The sequence below is a fragment of the Convolutriloba macropyga genome, chromosome 10 (assembly GCF_964194025.1).
Source record: "Convolutriloba macropyga chromosome 10, txConMacr16.3, whole genome shotgun sequence".
NCBI classification, from domain to species: Eukaryota; Metazoa; Xenacoelomorpha; order Acoela; family Convolutidae; genus Convolutriloba; species Convolutriloba macropyga.
Window position 1 is genome coordinate 38,980,324 of NC_134477.1, and position 20,286 is coordinate 39,000,609.

Below are 20,286 nucleotides of genomic sequence, written 5' to 3' on the forward strand. Positions count from 1 at the left end.
TAAAGGTTTCCAACAGCTGACTGTTCTTTTGATCTTGATAACAGCTATTAACTTGAGATGGTTTTCTGCTTTATATTTTACTGCATTTTTTCGATGCTGTTGTCACAATTATATGGTAAGTTAATTTTTTTGCTCAAAGATTCGGTTCATTAGTTTATTGCTCGGAAAAGTGATATATTTTACCGTTTCAATTGCCCGGAACACATTTACTTGAATTTTAGTTTCAAGGCTGATCTCGCTTTCATGACCCAAACTGAAACCCAGGAATTCAGAGTAAATAAAACGAAAAGTTATATTGAATCATTTGTGGCTAAATACTTCACATCTTATCAAAGAGAATTCAGAATATACTCGTTCCACAAAATTTTTATTAACAGTATAAAAAAGAACTGCAAAAACTATGCATTTATTATTCTTTTTAACGAAAATCTAACTCATTTTTCAACGGAGTTTTTTGAGAGGTTGAGCGAAAACTCTAATTGACTCGATAATTTTTTTCCAAATATCATCCACAACCAATACAGTTGATTTTACCATAAGCAATAAAGAACCAACAAAAGATTATCTAGGAAAGTTCCCTCCCTTGCTATAGGAAATTTCCCTTCCTTGCTCTAGGATAACAATCCAGGCTTTAGTGTAAATGTTTTAAAGTTAATGCTCATTTCGTTTATGTAATTGATAGAATTCGGATAAATTAGTAATAATAAAACTAGGTTAAAAGCAATTAAAATAAACAAAACCCTTCCATAGTAGATGCTAATATATGATATGTATGCATGATTTGTATAAAACAGTAGTAACTAATTCGTGTTTTAATCATTTCAAAATTGCTTGTTTATTATTTTCATACCAATTGTGTTCTTAATTTTTTTCTTCTGTTAAAGTTTAATTGTCAACTCAATTCGTTAATTTACTTAAAATTAGAAGAAATTTAATAATTAGAGAGCGATATTTCGTTTTGATTCCAATGGCTATATGTGGCGCCAGTATCAAAATCATTGGAAAAAAAATTATTTTTTCATCGTTTTCTTACACTGCTATTTCTTAATCACGTAAAAACAAAGACATGATAATAATATTTTGCGTAAAGTTTCACTAACAGCTAGAGAGAGTAGTTTCTTTCCCTTAGTCTAGGATATTAATCAAGGCAATAGTGTAAATGTTTGGAAGTTAAACTTTCATTTTAGGTGCTAATTGATATATATATATATATATATATATATATATATATATATATATGTTATGTATGTATAATTTATATGAAATAGCAATAAATTAGTCGTGTATTACGGAGTATTGCAGAAAAAATATGCTAGAAAATTTTTGGCTGAGATTTGATGTGGTTTTTGATACGATGCACAGCTGAGTTTATACAGCTTGAGAGAAAAAAGGATTAAAACTGATCACTTTTCATTCAAAAGGATTTTTCAGAAATTAGTAAATTAGATCACTTTGGATACAGGAGTATTTTTCAGAAATAACTAACTATTGATCAAATTTCAGACAGATTGAATTTTCTGATACTATTAGATCAGTTTTTATTTTTCACCAAATGATCGCATTTAACAAAAGATCACTTTTAATTCATAATTTCGTTTGTGAAACTATATATTATGTAGCGTGAACATTCCAAATTGTCGGCTACTTTGCTTTAATTCAAAATTTTGGTGAAGTTGGATTAGTATTTTTCAAGGAATATTATTTAATTATTTATCTGTGGATCCTAAGAAACGCTGAGTTTGGAGTTTGCACAAAATTTTTATCAATAGTATAATAAAAAACTCCAAAACTATGCATTTCTGAATCTTTTTCAAAAAAAATCAAAGTCATTTTTCAACGCGGTATTTTATAGAAAGAACAAAATCTCTGATTAACTCGATAATTTTTGCCAAATTACATCCAAAACCAATTCAGACGAATTTGTAAAAAGCAATGCAGAACCAAAAAGGATTATCTAGGAAAAACAGATATGCAAAACTTTGTTATAGATGTGCGCATACTACTCTCAACATTTCTTCTAAAAGTTTCTAAATATTTTAAAATTTGTTGCTTAATATTTTCATAAAAATTGTGCGCTTAATTTTTTCTTCTGTTGAAATGTAGTTGTCAATTCAATTCGTTAGTTTGTTTAAAGTTCAAAGAATTGTGACAATTAGCCAGTGATATTTCGTTTTGACTCCACTGGCTATATGTGGCACCAATATCAAAACTAAAAAGGAAAAAATTCACAACTAGAGAGACTAATCTCTCTCCCTTAACCTAGGATAACAATCAAAACTTTTGTGTAAATGTTTTGAGGTCAAATGTTAAGTCTTTTTTGGGAATATAATTGCTAAAATTTAGATAAATTAGTAATAATAAAACTAACTAGTTTAAAAGCAGTTATTATGAACAAAACCCTTCCATCTTAGGTGATAGTTGATATATATGGTATGTATGTATGATTTGTATGAAACAGCAGTAACTATGTCGTGTTTTACGGGTATTCGCAGAAAAGAATGCTAGAGAACATTTGGCTGAGATTTGTTGTTTTTTTATACGATGCACAGCTGAGTTTAAACAGCTGAGAGAGAAAAATGAGATAAATATTAATCACTTTACTTACAAACGTATTTTTCTGAAATATGTAGATATGATCAGTTTTGATACAGAGGAATTTGTCAGAAATTTATATTTTTTGATCAATTTTCAGACCGAATGATTTTCATAAATTAAAAAAGCAATTATCTTTTTTCACGAAATTATTGCCTTTACCGAATGATCGCTTTCAATTCATAATTTCGTTAGTGAAACTATATATTATGTAGCTTGAATATTCGGGAACTGTCGGCTACTTTGTTTTTATTCAAAATTTTGATGAAGTTGGATTAGTATTTTATTAAGGAAAGGTATTTTATTATTTATCTGTGGATCCTAAGAAACGTTGAAATTAGAGTTTGCACAAATTTTTTTTAATGGTATATTAAAAAGAACTCGAAAACTATGCATTTCTGAACTTTTTCAACAAATATCAAAGTCACTCTTCAACGGAGTTTTTTCACTCTTGAACGGAGTTTTTTAGAGCGAGAACAAAAACTTGTTGCATTTTGTTGCTTGAATATTCAGGAACTGTTGGTTACTTTGTTTATATTCAAAATGTCTGTGAAGTTGAATTAGTAGCTTTTTTAGAGAATATTAATTAAATGTTAATCTCTGGATCCTAAGGAGCGTTGAATGTGGAAATTGAATACCGCAGACTGTTGAACATTGTAGTTTCAAATTACGGAGTCTGAGGTCAAAAATTAGTCGCCAAATTACACAAAATGGCAAAATTGGGCGTTTATGGATTTTAGTGACAAAAAATAGAAAAAATCTCCATACAATTCTTTTGTAACGATATTTCACATTTTCAAGCAAATTTTTGATATTTTTGGATACATTTCGCAAAAAACGATTAGTGAAATGGACGAATGGTCTGTTTCAGTTTGGGAGGGGTGCTGATCTCATTTGAGGTTGACATTTATTTAGAGCCTAAACGCTGATTGCCATAATTCAGCTTTGAGTTATTTATACATTGTATTTCATCAGTCAGATTAAAATTTGGCGATTGGTATACCGACGAATTTAAGAAATATTTATTTTCTTATAATAATCTTTTGAAGGAATTTCTTTTTTTGGGCTATTAGGTGTAGTTGCGGCAAGAATATTATAAACCATATTGCTCCAAAATGATTTGCTAAAGTAAAATATTTGGCGAAAAAGAGTGAGCTTTTTGGTAAAAAGTAATCTAGCAATTGTTCGAGCTATGATTCAAAATTGCTCTGCTTTGAAAAAGTTTCCTTCGGGTTTTAAATTTAGTCAATTTTTACGCACGAGAAAGTTTCGTGGTTGTTTGTCACTTGTATGACAGACTTTTATCATTAAAATTTGCCCTTTGTTTTTAGTTTTATTGTTTGATGGAGATCTTTGCTTTAGGTCCGCTCAAGGAATGAAATATTCAGTTCTTTTTTCGGTAGCGGTGTGGGGTATTTTCCCTATACTCTAATATGTTTTAAAACTTGCAAAACTCCTGCAAAAATCGTCTTGGCGCAACGGGGGTAAATAAGTTTGTTTGGACATCATTTTCTCTTAAAGCTTCAGAGAATTCAGAGCTTTAATTTGTCTTATGCAAAAATGTGGCCAATGCGTAACTCAAAGTAAATAAGAAAAGTTTGGTTGACAGATATCTCTATTTTTAGCAGTGAAATTGAGTTGGTTATGAGTTGGTTTAGACAGTACCAGAAAATCTGTCAATTTTCTTTTTCATGTGCTGCTTAGCAGATGTTTTCAGGAGCGCAAAGAATCTTTTCATGAGCGAGTCAGATATTATCTTCAAAAAACAAGAGACTATGACTTTTCGGATAAAGCTCAGAATTCGATTATTTTTTTATTCTATTATCTTATTTCTATTCCATTCAATGCAATGGCGCAGCTTCCAAAGGTGATAAAGTGGTGTAAGAGTTGGCCATACAAAGATGGGGGAACGAAAAAAGAGTGGAGTCGTGATGATAGTACTTCCTGAAACAATTTACCACTTGATTTTATAGCCCCACTTTTATGCGATTGTCAACCAACTTTCAGACCAAGAAAAATTTTAGAGAAATTGAAAACTTTTCTGCATCTGACTGCCTTAGAAGCAAAATCATAAATATTTCATGTTTCTTAATTTGTCTCACATGATAACTTTTACAGCAGTGGAATTGACTATTATTACTGATTAGTCTCTAAACCCTATTTGAGAATTTTTCGTTTTTCAAACATAAGAAATTATCAGTATCGTCGTTTTTATCTAGCCAAAAATTTCCTATAATTTTTTCGTCGGTATCGTCGTTTTTGTTCGGTATTTAATATAAAAGAGATTTTAGATTTTGTATCGTCGTTTTTAAACTTAAGAGAGATTCGATATTGTCGTTTTTGAAGTTAAGTGAGATTCGATTTCTTTTAGAGAAACACCAGGATTTTTCAAAATCGGGGTCTGAAAAGCAGATTAGTCCAGTGGACCGGAAAACGAAAACAATCGGCACTGGGCGCTTTGAAACACAACCAAGCGTCAAAAACTTTGCATGCGATTTGCATGCGAACTACAAGAAAGGATGTCAAAACTCAGTGAATTCGAATTAATCAACAGAGTTCCGTTAATGTTCAACATTTTGTTTAATTTTTAAATTCAAAATTAACCAAGAATTTTTTACTGATTCATTTATTTTTTGCGAACGAACGCTTGAAATTCCTGCAAAAAAATCGTGTCATAACGTTTGACTACAATATATACAGAAAGAACAATTTTTCCAATGGAAAAAAAACGACAATAGTTTCTTGCGTCTAAAACATAACATACCTACTATCTCTTATGTTTAACTACCAAACATACCAAATCTTCTAAAACCGAACATACCGAATCTCTCTTGTGTCCAAAAAACGACCAAACCTAATCTTTCTTACGTTTGAAACTGACGATACCGAACAAACCGAACATACCGAAGCTTTTCTACGTTTGAAACCGAATATACGGAAGATTTCTTACATTTTTTTTCGTTTTGGTTTTTCTTCTCAACTAGGGAAGGTTTCCTGAATCAATTCTGGAATCTCAATTCCGGATTCACTAAGATTAAGAAATTACCTGTGGCACTTAAAATTGGAAGAAAATAGGGGAGGATGTTGTAACCGGCAATAATAAAGGGATCAATTTTCATACTTTTTTCAGGGGACCAATCGAAAGCTATCTACTCAAAAACCACAACTAGACAGGGGTGGCAATCTTTGGCTTTCGTCATCCCAAACTCCAAAGATAATGAATTGGTGGTCAGCAGCTGTTTGCATTTCAGGTCTAGTTTTATTTAGTCTTCTGCATTTTCATGCGAACTGACTCAAACTAATTTACTCAAAATTTGTTCAAATATACAGTTTAAAAAAACTCGATTTTTCCCATTGTCAATGAAATTAATTACAAGTTTTTTAAAAAGACAGGGCCGTAAGTTATAGAATAAGATATCAATACTTTTGACCAAAAAACTCTTGACAAAACCTCGTTTAAAGCAGACAAGCGGGAGAAGCCGAAGTCTGTTACAATCTGTTTTTAATGGAGGAAATTGCGAAGCAGGAAACAAAACGCGTGAAAATGGTGGAGTGGTTCAGGTGTTGAACAAAACATGTTTTGGAAATGGGATATTAGGAAAAACTCGATAATGCAAATCAAACTATTGTATCCAATAAGCAAAAAAAAACAAACTAACGATTCGTGAAACACAGACAAAATTGAATTAAAACACTTAAAGATGACTTCAATAGCCATTTGACGCTAAAAGGTGCTCAAATGATTCTGATTGACATAAAATGAAAGAAGTCGATAAAATGCAAGTAAAATGTACTATCTTATAAATCATTTTATAAATATTCGACAGCAAAGATTGCTTCTTTATAATTAGTTCAAAGTGGGACCGAAAAACTGAAATTATTAATTTGAGGTGTACAAAATTTACTTTTGGCAAGCAAAATTTATTGTTCACGTGCGGCCTTTTCAACCAGTTGGTTATTTAATTTTTCTTCTTTTTGAAGATTTGAATATACTTCAATAACATTTTTGATCATGTTCTGATAATGTTTTCACAATTTTTCTGTAAGAGATTGTAGTTTATGGGTTTTTTAGGTTTTTCCACTTCTGCGAATATAAGCTTTTAGAATTTTTGTGGCACTTGTTTTGTTGGGAATTGAAACAACGCAAATTGCCCTAAATATTTTCAAGTTGCGGGATGGTTTCGGTTTATATGGTAAAAAATGTGTTTTTGTTTACATAAATGACGGAAATGTATTCAAAAACAGCCAAAAAAAGTTTTCCTATGTTTTACGTTCATTTAGATTCCGGGCTATTTTTTCATCTTTTGACACAATTATTCGGTTATTTAGTTTTTGTTTTTTTCCTCAGTCATTTAGTCGCTTTAGTAAGTACAGGGTAATTGAAATGAATGTTTTCCTGGAAATGTAAAACTCGAGTCATTTCCGGAATTGTTCGGCTTATGTTTCCTTCATCTGTTTACACTTGTTTATGACTTTTGATGTCAAATTAAAGTGACGAATTTTGTAGCACCGGAAGAAGAGCAAAAAAATGATTGGTTCTGAGAAATGAACACATTTGGCTCCACTTTTATATTACAGCGATTTTGTGTTCACGTTGCAGTGTTTTGATTGCATTGTGCGGCGTTTTGTCATTTTATTCAAACATTTTGCGTGATTTTGCTTTTTCTAATTTGTTCCTAAAACATTCCAGGTCTAGTTTTTGCAATGTCAATCAAATTCTTTTGAGTTGTAGTTCAGAAATCGTTCTGTTATACTTTTTTTCTCTCCTCTCTCTTTATCACTGATTTATTTTTGATGTCATCATTTCTCAGTCCTTCTCATGCTCTCCAAGGTTCACATACACATACACACTCACACACACAAACAAAGACACACACGCATAAAAGCCTTCTCTGAACGTTGGCATCTCTTTCTCCTCCCCCCCCCCCCCTCGCTCTCTTTCTCTTTCTCTCTGAGGTGTTTGATTAAGAAAGAGCAGGTCTTTTGGGATGATGTCTGCAACCTAGCCCAATTTTCATATCGAAACTTGCATGCTTAATTCGCAGGGCATTGCTAAAAAAAAACAACTTTTTTCAGGATTATGGTAGAGTATTACAATATACATGAGGCTTAGCAATATATATGCAAGATTATTACTTTTGTCAATAGAATACTAACTTTCAACACACAAACTATGCGAATTTTTTGCAACAAGCAAACATCAACATGTCTATCAACATACGGTTCCCCTGAAGGATCTTGCAAAATTGGACGAGATTCTCGTATCATCTTTTATGATACCGCAAGTTTTGGTTTCAAAAACATCGAAGATGATTTATTGGAAAAGTTAAGCCTTGCAAATCTAAGGCAGAGTTGTATCATATTTATACTGTTTAAGTTATAATTGCTCAGGTTGCCTGAGCGGTACTAAACGGTACTAAAATCTTGTTAAGTTTTCTACGGCCCGCAGTCAGGTGAGACTAAAATTTCAAAGTTACCATATTAAGGCCGTATCAAAATTAAAAAGGTGCGGTACAAAGGGTGCATCAACATTAATAAGGAGCCGTATTAAGACCATATCAACCCGGGGTGACCACCTTTAAACCGTTCTTGGCAATCATATCCAAGCTTAATTGATCACGTGATAATCATGTTGGATCATGTAGGAAAGACATAAGAACCATATATGGACCGTACAGGAACCATATGTGGACCTTTCCACTTTACATGAATCTTTAATGAACTCTGAAGTCGTATAATAACCATGAAGGAACCATTTGTGTATCATGTAAGAACCATGTATGAACCATATATGGTACTGATATACCAAAGTCGTCTAAAGCTCTTAAAGCTTAGACTGCTGTATAAGATTTGTTTGGGTGTTGAAAGAACGCACAAATGTGCATACCGGATTCTTAGATACCATACATAAATCATATATGAAAAATCTTGGCGACCAGAGCAAGATCATATAAGAAACGTCTGTATTTCCTGTATGGAACCATATATTGTTCTTGGCTATAGTTCCCAAGAAAGGTCAACCCGGGAAGTTCCAATCCCGAATTTTGTTATTTATAGTATATTATAAAAACTAAACAGTCTATCCTTTTCAGCACAAGATTCTGCCTTCTTGGTTATCTGTTGTACTCAAAACGAACACCTCGACCTCCAAGAAGGGAAGATTTCAACAATTTTGCCAGACTCATCTACCCTTATTATTTGAAACTGAACTTCTTCTCCTTTTCCAGCCAGTACTTCCCAGGTGTGAAGTTCATTATTGTTGAAACTTTTCAAAATGACAAATTAACCCCCCCCCCCCCACCCACCCTCTCATTCCTCTTTTCCTTCCTTGAATACATTTTAAAAAAATGATCCATGACTCTTCCTGGAAATTAATTTTGTCCGAAACAATCAGCGGACTAATTTTTTTGTACAAATATTTTGGATAGAAACTGTTCACATGGTCAAAAAGCTTCCGGGATGGCAATAGACATCAAATAAAATCCAAACTCTATAAATATATGTATATATATATATATATATATATATATATATATATTTATTTTTATATATATATATATATATATATATATATATATATATATATATGATCGCAATGAAAAAAATGATGAAAACTAGCCTTTTGCATGTAACTTTCAGATGAAAGTTTGCAATATGAAGCAATTTTAAATCCAATTGTTTTCGTAGGCTATTTCTCAGAAAATTGACCCTAAAGCATTTTTTAGTTTCATTTCCTACACTTCAGCGTGTATAGTTTACGTGTTTGGTTGATTATATGATTCACATTGTTATAGACAAAAATCTGTTTTGTCACTTTTTTCATAAAGGCTAAGAATATGATGAATTAAAGAATGATCGTCAAAAAGTTAATAAAGTTGAAGAAAAATATTCTGCTAAAAGGCAACAAACCAAACAGATAACAGAGTATTCAACTATTATTTCAAAGCAGTAATGGAAGCTGATTTTTTTTGCTTTCCTCGAGAAATTTTACAGAAGCTGATTTTGCTTGTCGTGTCATACGGGAAATCATACAGGAATCATACAAAAACGTTAAAAGCCTGAAAACTGTACAATTGTTCTATTGAAGTTGACAGAATTTCTTGGAAATTATATAAGGTCATATATGACACATAAAACATTGACTGGTGCTAAATATTCTTGTATAATGTAGTCAGAGGACATAATAAAGTTTTGTATGGCATTTCCAATCTCCATTTGATTCTTTGTAAGCGCTAAAAGAATAACTTTGCAATTTGAACAAATTCACAAAACGAATCTGAGATCATATGCAAAAACAAATTTAAATATTTCTTATAAATGGGTATTAGAAACAACTTTGCAAATTCAAAATTTGCTTCAAAATCTTCTCAGTTGTTTTAGCGACTCATGTATCTTCATAGGTTCTTAGCAATGTACAGAAAAACTTGGAGATGCTCACAAGATCTGTTATACCTTACGAGATCAAATTTTTCTGTATTAGATTCTATTCATCAGCTCTTCCAAAAGCCTTAATCTTAAAAATATGTTGTGTGTCTTATAAGATTCTTATAAGATCTTGCAAGAGTTTAATCTTATAAGAATAGTGTGTGCCTGATAGGATTCTATTATGATCATACAAGATCTGCTTTAATCTTAGCAGAATAATCTGTGTCTTATAAGATTTCTGTAAGATCTTACAAGACATGATTTTATCTTATAAGAATATTGTGTCTCTTATAAGATTCTATTTTGATCATACAAGATCTGCTTCAATCTTAGCAGAATAATGTGTGTCTTATAAGATTCTTGTAAGGACTTACAAGAGATGTTTTAATCTTGCAAGAATAATGTGTGTCTTATAAGATTCTTTTAAGGACTTGCAAGATATGTTTTAATCTTGTAAGAATAATGTGTGTCTTATAAGATCCTTATAAGATCTTTCCAGCTGTTACTATTCTTAGGAACTCTTATAAGATAAAAACATATATTATAAGAAACTTATAAGATCTTACGAATTTTCACAACTCTTATAAGATCCTATGAGTTCTGAGTAAATCTTGTAAGTATCTTATACAATCTTACAAGATTAATGCATTAACTTGTAAGGCCAGATAAGAATCTTATAAGATCTTATAAGGTTTGCAATGTTCAATGACTAGGGTGTTAGGTTCTTTTGGTGAATCGCAAAGTAATGCCGGAGAATCACATAAGTGATGCCTTAACGAATAAAAATTAAAAAGTGTAACATAAATGGTAAAAAGATTAATGTTCTGTCTACCGAAGGGAACTCAAGCTGTTAATGTGATCTGATCAGACTCTTAACTAACGCTGGAATACTAGTGGTTCGGTATCCAGTATAAGACCAAATTTTGTCTTTCTTGCTTAGAGCATGCAGCCTGTTGCAGAGCGCAATCTGGCACCTACTTGGATTTCGGGCAAAAATATGGATTGTCTCCCAAGATGTACTTGGATCGACTTCTTGATTTCTCCAGTAAAAACAAACATCTAAACCTTGTTAAGGTAAAAAAATATACTTTGAAGAATACAAATTTGAATAAAAGTTTTGGCCGATTTTATGCTCATGCTCGATGTTCTCATCGATTAATGACATGACAAATTTGACCCTCAATTGACCGATACCCAAAAAATTTTTTATACACTCTTTATTGCTTTCATGGTTATTGTAGTTTTAGGGAATAGATAGTAAACTGTTAACCAAAGTTATACCGATGATAAGATAATTGTTATTTAATATTTGAAGTCGTTATTTATTGACATTTTTAGACAAACTTATGCTGTCTAATCTAAAAAATCTCGTAACTGCACTTGAAACCGAAATTGGGCATAAATAAAAATTCATGGGTTCACGATCGTTTATATTGAAAACGTATTAGCTATTTAAAGTCATCATTATTCGTTTAAGGCAACATATGATCGAAATTTGTGCGTGAACGTAATATCGATGGTGGGATTTGGTCAAGGAAATTTGGAAATAATTGGAGATACCCAACAAGCCATATTCATTTTTCCTCCCAGCTTAGCAGACCGTGGAATGGTTCACTTTTTCAGTCATAACAACATAGCAGCGAGCTTGACGTTTGATTGGTTCAAAGAAAACGTCGTATGTCTGGAGCAGCGATGGATTTGTAACAAATACAAGACCTGACATAAATTCCGAACTTTTAATTTTTCCATAGCTGTTGAAGTATTGATGTTTCATACCTTATCAAAGATTTTTTAATTGTAAACGCATTATACGCATTTTTACGCATTTGTTTATAAAAATATAATGATTTTTTCTGGATTAAGCATGCAGTTCTTATAGATTTATCAAACAAAAATTTGACAAGACGAAAGAAGCAAGCCTGCGCAGTTATTTATATCCTCACGTAGCACCTCCTTCACCGAGGGGTCGATTACAAAACAGACAGTCTTCCGCCCATAATAGGTTTGAAAAGAAGGTCCTAGGCAGAAAATTTGTATGAACACAAGTTGGTTCACCTTCAGCACTTGTCCTAAACATTGCAGGTTACTAAAAGCAGTTCCCGCGACTCTGACTAGACGATAAATTGTCCTCAACAATGGCTCGGTAATACAGTGTCTTCGACAATCGGAAAATTGGCTCGTCAATAAGTAATGCTTTTGACTTTGGCTTCATTAAACGTCACAATTTAATTTTGCGCACATTGATTTATATTTTTGGTATGCAGGGAGCAATTTTTTCTACGCAATTATTCAACATTGAACTCAACAAAAATCAACTGAAATGGTAAAAACAAAAAATCACGTAAAAGGTAATTTATGATAAGAAGAATCTGATCTGATCTATGAAGAGAAACTGGCTTCATTTTAACTAGGATCCTCGGACTTGTAGTCAAGAACAATGTTTACACCATACACAGGCTTTGGAGTCTTTTTGCTGTCATTTTGCTGACCTGCGTTTAGTTGTTTCCGCAAGAAGAAAAAATTATTCTTACAAAAATGTTGGTTTATTTTTTTAATTTTCTGGAACCAATATTTCCAAGACCTTGTAATTTTTTTTGGATTTAACAATTTTTTCCATGCGTTGCTTTTGGAAAACAAACTGGCAATTAACTTCTGCCGTGTTCAACTCCGACAATAATTACTCAATATTTTGTGCGCAAACTTTGTCTCTTTTACCGACATTGCGGTTTTTGTTTACGATTTTTTGTTTACGATTGTCTTAATGAGATTGTCAACACGCTTGTGTTCTTTGATGTGTTTGTTTGTCTTTCTGATATTAGCATTCCTGCCATTGTTTTCAGAAAAAATCAGACTCTAAGAACATGCCAAGTTTTCAGTTTTCTATACGAAAAGTCTATAATTTGATGACTTTATTTGTATATTAAACTTACAATAACCGCACGTCTTATTGACTGGTATTCATTAGTAAAGGTATTATTGACTATTATCCATTATACTTTATTATCAGAATTAATTGAAGAATTGATGTACGTAAGTTTGATATTTCTGAACTTTTAAGTTTTGATTCAGTTATTTAGTTGAAATTTTCGCAAAATTTTCGTTTTGTGTCTTTTTTTTGTTTCATATCCAAAAAACTCTGGTTTCGATACATCAAAAATCCTACCAATTTGGATACTTGACAGTGAACAAAAAAAAACATTTTATTTTATTTTTCGCAAAACGGAACTCAGATTCCACAAAACGGATCTCAGATTCCTCATTAAGTGCACAAACAATTCATCGATCAACAATAGTGATTAACCAAGTTTCTTTGTATCTAAACGAAAAATCATATAAGGATTTATAGATAGAACGTGGAGGGATGGTAGCATGAGTAATGTATCTGTGGCCATGGAAACTGACTACTATGAATCAAGAACCAAAAATCAAAGATGGAAAATCTGGAGAAAAGATTGGTCATGTGATCTTAGAAAGCCTGCAGTATATATTCTTTCTCAATTCTGTAGACTGTTACCTTATTGATCCAAATCACCTTGGAGAAACTATATTCTCAGCACTTTTTTTGTTTTATCAATTTTGGCCGATTGATATATGCATTGTAGAGAGTTTCGAGTAGTTTCACTAGAAAGCCCATCCCGGGTAGAAAGAAGAATTAAGAGTTTTATTTAATTTCACTTTCGCCAAGGAAGTATCTAGGCTTAACATTTTTTAACAGTTGACTGATTTCCGTTGTTTTGATTTACTTTTTCCTATTTTGTGCTTAAATTTTCTTCACTTTGCCAAAATTTTGTTAAAATTTTAATGATAGTGTTAGCGGTTTTTTTACATACAACAGAGTGTACCTGACCTGTTTGAGCCAACTTTTTTGGCTAAAACTGGGTAACTCTTCCCATAATTCTTTGAAGAGGCACTAAATTTGGTTCCTTTGCACACTGTTTTGAAACTTGCCACATTTCAAAAACCTAAGAACTGCTGACATGTTATTTTGAACTGTTATGATGGCAAGATTACTTTGGTTTTCCATTATAGTGTTCTGGAGTTAAGCATTCTCCGACATTTGGCTGACCTAAATAGATAATTATCTAAAATCACATTTATTTTGGATGTGCTGACATTTTTTTTTCAAATTGTTTATAAAATAGCACACGAAACCAAGACGTGTTTCTAATGGACGAGCAGCAACACCAGATGTATTTTAGGTCCCATCGTGGATTATTCCAATCATGGTTTATTCGGAATGTATAGAGGAGGCTTGTTTCTTGCTGAAAACTTTCGTTAATCTTCTAATGTCACTTACTGACTAGCATTATTTCCTTTTGTACTCATAGAAGGGCATATGAAAGCCCATAAACAGATTTTATATTATCAGTCAAAACTTTACGGGTTTTATGGTTCCAACACTGCGTTTGCGTTGAACTATTTGTGGAAATTTTGAGTTCTGCCTGTAACCATTGTTATTTTACAGTCTCATTACATAATCATTCTCATCATGGCAGATTGAATTAAAATACTAAGCATTTAAAAATTTTCTTTAATCAATAGTTTTGGTTATAATGACGTTTAAAAATATTTGTCTTCAAAAAACGATTGGTTATTGAGCTCTGCCACGTTTATATCTTGTTTCTTGCAGTTTGTAGCCTAATCAAATCAAAGTGATGTCGCGTATTGTTCCGATTGAACTAAAGTTAAACTTTCCTGTGGTTTTATTGTGAGTCAAAAGGTTTTTGTCTCTGATAAAATTAAATTTCAAAACTTTTTACCTTTGAGTTTAATTTTTGTCAACTATTCACGTTATCATATTAACGACAGGTCACATATGACATTAAAATTGTTGAAAAAATGTGGAATTGGACATCTCGCAAAGCGTAACTGAATTTTTGATTTTTGTCCGTTTTTGCTATTTTTTTTGTCGTCGTTCAAATTATTTCGGATAATGAAAGGTTTAAATGGCCTTCATAGTTGTACCTATTTAATTTCTATTAACAGTTAATTGAGGTTGTAACTTTGAGATAAATTGTTTTTCAAAAACACAATAGTTTTTTCAACTTTGCATTTTTTTCTTTTTTGTCTATTTGTTATCTAAATTCAATAAGTACTCTTCCAATGTTTTCTCTGCTCTAGTATAAATATATTTGAATAATTCACTCTTATCTGATGCTCTTTTGTCTTTGTTTTCGATTTGACAATTGGTCGTGAGTAATATTTGTTGATTTTTGATTTTTTTTATTGTCTGGTCTTGTAGCCTCGTTAATGGCTTTTCACATCAGTCATCGAATGCGGCATTATTCAATTCTTTTTGTATATTTAGTTTAAGCTCATTGTATTAATTCACCAGTTACTTTTGACCAATATGTGAAATTATGAATGTTTTCATCTCTTCCTCATTTGGTCGACAATTCGGTCAAAAATGTGATTGAGCGGGGACGGAACATTATGTGGAATTGCACTTCAACGAGCCTCCTTGTTAGATTTGATGACTAAAAATGCCTCATGCAATTAGCATAAACATTTGAAAAATTTTTGAAGCTGAAAACTCTTCTAATTGTCAAACTTACATTATCATAATTATTCGTTTCTCCTTTCAGTACCCGAGCCGAGGTGTCAACGGTAATAAAAAGTCAAAATTATGTAAGATTGGCGGTGAATACGTCAAATTTATGTACTATCTATGCATAAGCGTAGATCTAACATAATTTTGTGTTGAATATTGAGTTGACCTTACTGAATTTGCGTTTTTACGCATAGATCTTCTATATTTCAGAGTTTATTATAGCGTTGATTTTACATAATTTTGCGTTGAATTTAGCGTAAATCTTACATATTTTTGCGTGGAATTCAATGTATATCTTCCATAATTTTGCTTTGAATATAGCGTTGATCTTCATAATTTTGTGTTGACTTTAGCGTTGATTTTACATACTTTTGCGTTGAATTTAGCCTATATCTTATATAATTTTGTTTTGAATTTAGAGTTGATCTTCGTGATTTTGTGTTGACTTCAGCGTTGATTTCACTTAACTTGTAAGGAATGTTGTTCTGAAGATCAATAATGTACGTTGGCATAGTGGTGCATTAACCGAGAAGCACGAAGGAGGGTAATGTTTCGAGCCTCTCAAACGCATCTCTTAGCGTTCAGTTTTATTGAGATCTACTGTAAATTCAACTCAAAATTATGTAAGTTCTACGCTTTGAAACGCAAAATTATGTAAGATCTACGCTTTCAAACGCATAATTCAACTCACTTGTCTACGCTAGTTACCGCTTGTCTTACATAATTTTGTAATTTAGGCAAAATCCTCGGCACGGGTAAGTAAAACTGGTAGGACTTAATCGCGCTATTCGACAAAAAAAAGTCTTCGAAGTATTATTAAATTATCAAAATCAGAGATAGTTAACTCCCGGGTAAAGTTTGACAAACTAGATTGTAGTTTTATTGCTGGACAGAGAAGAAGGGCAAGGACAGGGTTTTGAGTATCCTGCATTGACCTCGAACAAAATGTATTCAAGAAAGCAGGTTCAACCTTAACATCGGGCTGTCTGATCGCCTTAGCATAACCAATGCTTGCTATTATGCAAATGTCGCTTAATGTATTGTGTAGCAGACCAAAGAACACTATTAATCTCAAATCGAAGCGTTGAAAATGAGCAGCCTATTTTACCATTATTTTCTCTGGATAGGTGAGTAAAGTTCATGTTGCGATTTCACCGGTAAATTATTTTTACAAATTATCTAGCGTAAAGAAAAAACAGAACATTTTTATTGGAAACTTTGAATATAAAGTACAATATAGAACCGTGCCTGGGAAGAGCACTTGGAAGAAATAAGTTAACAATAGATTGGATTTCAATTACATCCAACTGCGAACTCAGTTGCCAATGTAAAGGAATTGAATTACATTCAAATGCGGAATTCATGATAGGAGTTTTGCAGCCCGGACTCCTAGATTCTAAATTTGCTAAAATTCCAGCTACCAATTTTCCTTTGAAATATCCTAGCTTTTGAATGAGTTCCATTTCTTTAAAATTCAGGTAAATCACTTGTATTAACATAGCAAATTGGAATGAGGTTACACGCTCGCTAAAATTTGACAGAGGCTATTCAAGTCTACCGTTGCAGTGTGATGCTAACTACCCAAAATTATTGTCATTATGGTGACTGTCAATACAGTGTTGAGATTTATATATTGACATCTCAAGATCTTTCTGGTCATTGCTATGTCACACAATGGGAGTGGAAAAATTGTTTGAGACCTTACTTTTTGACTAACTCAATGAGCGGTGAAATCAAAGTCTTGAAAACGCCAGAATCAAGAAAGGATCGCCGAGTGCTCAAATGTTAAAACACCTTTATGGAAGATGGATGAGGGGGGCGGAGAGAGATTTTTAAAAAAGTTTTGAAGAGATAGATGAATATATTTTTTGACCTCATCAAGTTTTCGCCAAATCTCCCGCACACATTTGGCAATTATAATTTGTTCTCAGGTTGATAAAAGTTCATCAAAGCTTCCAATTGTACAAATATTTTCACAAAATAGTAAAGCTTTCTTTTAAAATTAGAAGCTAGCCAATTCTTTAGAACTCCTGACAGCGAAAAATAAGCTCCACAATAATGGCAGCCTATCAACTTTACGGAAATTATTCCAACAATGGGAAAATGTCATCAAGCGTCTGAAGAATTTCACCATTTTTTAGGATGGCCCGATCACTGATTAACTGACCTCAAATTTGTAAATCAGTCATATTTAAAATTAGGTAATACAACTCTAGCATTTATTATACATCGTCCTTGGACAGAGACTTTAGAGACAAATCAAGGATTCGACCTTAGCTCATAAGAGTCTGTTAAACTCCACAAAATCAAAGTCAATAGAACAAACGTCACAAACATTTAAACATAAACAAAATTTATCATCAGGCAGCCGAGCAACCATAGATCTTTTCTGGTCCAAAATGAGCAACTCAATTTGCAATTATTTTTTCTGGATAGGTGAGTGCAACTAATTCATTTGTTTGTTTAAATTGTTGAAAAAATATTAGAGGCTGGCCAAAAACTTGCCAATTTTGTGACAAAAACTCGGGTTTTGACCAGTTCACAGATCGAGTTGTTCGCAGATTTCTCGTCGCAGAGTTTACCCTCTTAAAACTGTCATTTATCATTTGATTTTTAGAAATTTCCCATAAAATCACAACTAATACAAAAATTAAGCAGCGAAAACTTAATACCAAAGCAATTTTTTGCTTTTCCGCATTTGGTTTACTTGGATTTCTTATGAAACAAGGCGGCTCGATAATGTGCGATGGCACATAAGGTTCCGACCCCGCCCATCCACAAATTTGGCATAATTGTCTACCAAATGAGGAACAGATAGAAGAACCCAAAAATTATTTTTTGCGATTCCCTAAAAAGCCCAAGTCTTTTTCAACAAATTCTGTATCAACGATAAGATAGCCTCCAAAGCAAATAACTCAGTGGAGTAAAAGTTGATGCATTAGATTGCTGTAATATGTCAATATTAAGAAAGCGAGTCAAGACGAAAAGCAAAATCAAACAACAACAACAACAAACATTAATTACATCAAAAAATTTATGTCCCTCTTAAAAACTAAATTTAATAACAAAATCAACATACCGTCAGATAAACCCAAAACTAAACAAAAATAACTTATAAATCCCCAGAAAACATATGCGACCAGTCCATAAAAAGGTTTGGTAACAATTATACAAGAAAGAACAAAAACAGTAAAGTAAAAAAATTAACTTATTTTTTTGAAACAGTTAACTTCAAAGTAATAAATACCATTAGGAATCAATTAATATTACCACAAATTTACGATTTCCACTACTTCTATAGAAGGGCATTAGGACCTGTCCTTATTCGTTTTTTAAAGCGGCTAAAAAGAACAACAAAAAAACAAACAAAATTTCAATTGAAACTTGCCAGAAAAGGCTGTCAAAACCGTCAAGCCAATTTTTGGCACTCAAAATACATTTGATTGCGCCTTCTTCAAACAGCTATATTTTAGTACGTGGCTATTCATTAGTAAGACTAGGTAACAAGCAGACAAAAAAGCGAAGTGCTAAAGTATGTAATTTTTTTTTCGAAACAAAATTACATTTAATGTCATGAAAGGCATTAATAACAAAAAGAGCTATTTAAATAGGGTCGTTTATTCAAAAAAAAGCCCTCAAGACCTGTAATTATCCAGAATATTTCTTGCATCTACAAAAAGAACGTCAAATATGACAAAAATCACATTAGTTTACTTTTTTTGTGAAAAACCGGTGTCGAAGCCAGTAAGGTCATAACAAATTCTTTAAAAGATTTTCGGACACCAATCCCTCTTATTCCTTTGACACCCATAATGTTATTTTTGACCTGTAGTTAACTAACGAGATTAGGTAACAAAAGGAAACATAAAAAGAACAAAATTGCGAAGTTGAAAAAATTTTTTTTTAAAATTTTGGAAAACGATTGTTTTGATCGTCATGAAAACCATCAGCTATCTACTAATATCAGAATATCGGTTCTTCTACTCTTCTATGAAAAGCCAATGAAAACTATCACTATACAGGAAATTTCATACGACCGAAATGACAAAGTATAAATGACAGTTAGAGACAAAATTAAAAAATTCAATTGATTTCTTCAAGAAAGAGGCGTCGAGGCCGTTAAAACGATGATGTCTATCTTTCAGAATTTTAATATTAATATGTTCAATTGTGCCTTATTCTGAATGCTAATGAGGTGACATGAGAACCGTCAAAAATGTGATAATGTGACAAAATTAGAAAACGTGAAAAACTGGCAAATATCAAAACAAAAAAAAGCTGAAATCTTGTGGTATCAAAGCCAGAAAACAATAACTTCAGGCTTAAAACTGCAACTGAGAATAAATGTTAAATAGGTAGAAAGAAGAAGCGGTCGTTTTTTGCTGACATTAAGCTCGAAGTTGTACAAATTAAGAAAAAAATTAGAGAAAAAGTTAATTAAGCCATTATTTATTGAAAGGTCAATTATTTTTAAAAAAAGAAACGACCATAAATTTTCAATTAAAAAACTTAATGCATTAGATTGGAGCTGCTCAACAAGCAAATTGGTTGGACCTATCATTCCTGAGCTTTGATTTGATATGTTCTGTTTTTTATTATTAAAAAAAAGTCTTTTTTTTTTAAAAAAAAAAAGACCGACTGATTAAAACCCGATTTTTTTTGGATTGTAAGTCCTAGAATGTCCAAAAACAAGCCCTAATAATACTTATTGTCCCTTA

General features: G+C 32.1%; 1 protein-coding gene across 1 annotated transcript; it reads left to right on the forward strand.

Moving 5' to 3' along the window:
* Positions 1-11,828, forward strand: LOC142348517 (uncharacterized). The gene is made up of 5 exons (XM_075399890.1): positions 1-115; positions 5,723-5,843; positions 8,685-8,833; positions 10,958-11,091; positions 11,495-11,828. Exons 1-5 carry the CDS (start codon positions 58-60, stop codon positions 11,735-11,737), a joined length of 705 nt encoding a protein of 234 aa, XP_075256005.1. The 5' UTR covers positions 1-57; the 3' UTR covers positions 11,738-11,828.
* The last annotated feature ends 8,458 nt before the right edge of the window (positions 11,829-20,286 follow it).

Bases quoted from the DNA above. Each gene is read 5' to 3' on its own strand.
- LOC142348517 (XM_075399890.1), top strand. From the start codon at position 58: ATGGTTTTCTGCTTTATATTTTACTGCATTTTTTCGATGCTGTTGTCA. The intron at 5,844-8,684 runs GTCTAGTTTTAT...TATCCTTTTCAG, and splicing joins AGCAGCTGTTTGCATTTCAG to CACAAGATTCTGCCTTCTTG. The intron at 8,834-10,957 runs GTGTGAAGTTCA...TTTCTTGCTTAG, and splicing joins TTCCAGCCAGTACTTCCCAG to AGCATGCAGCCTGTTGCAGA.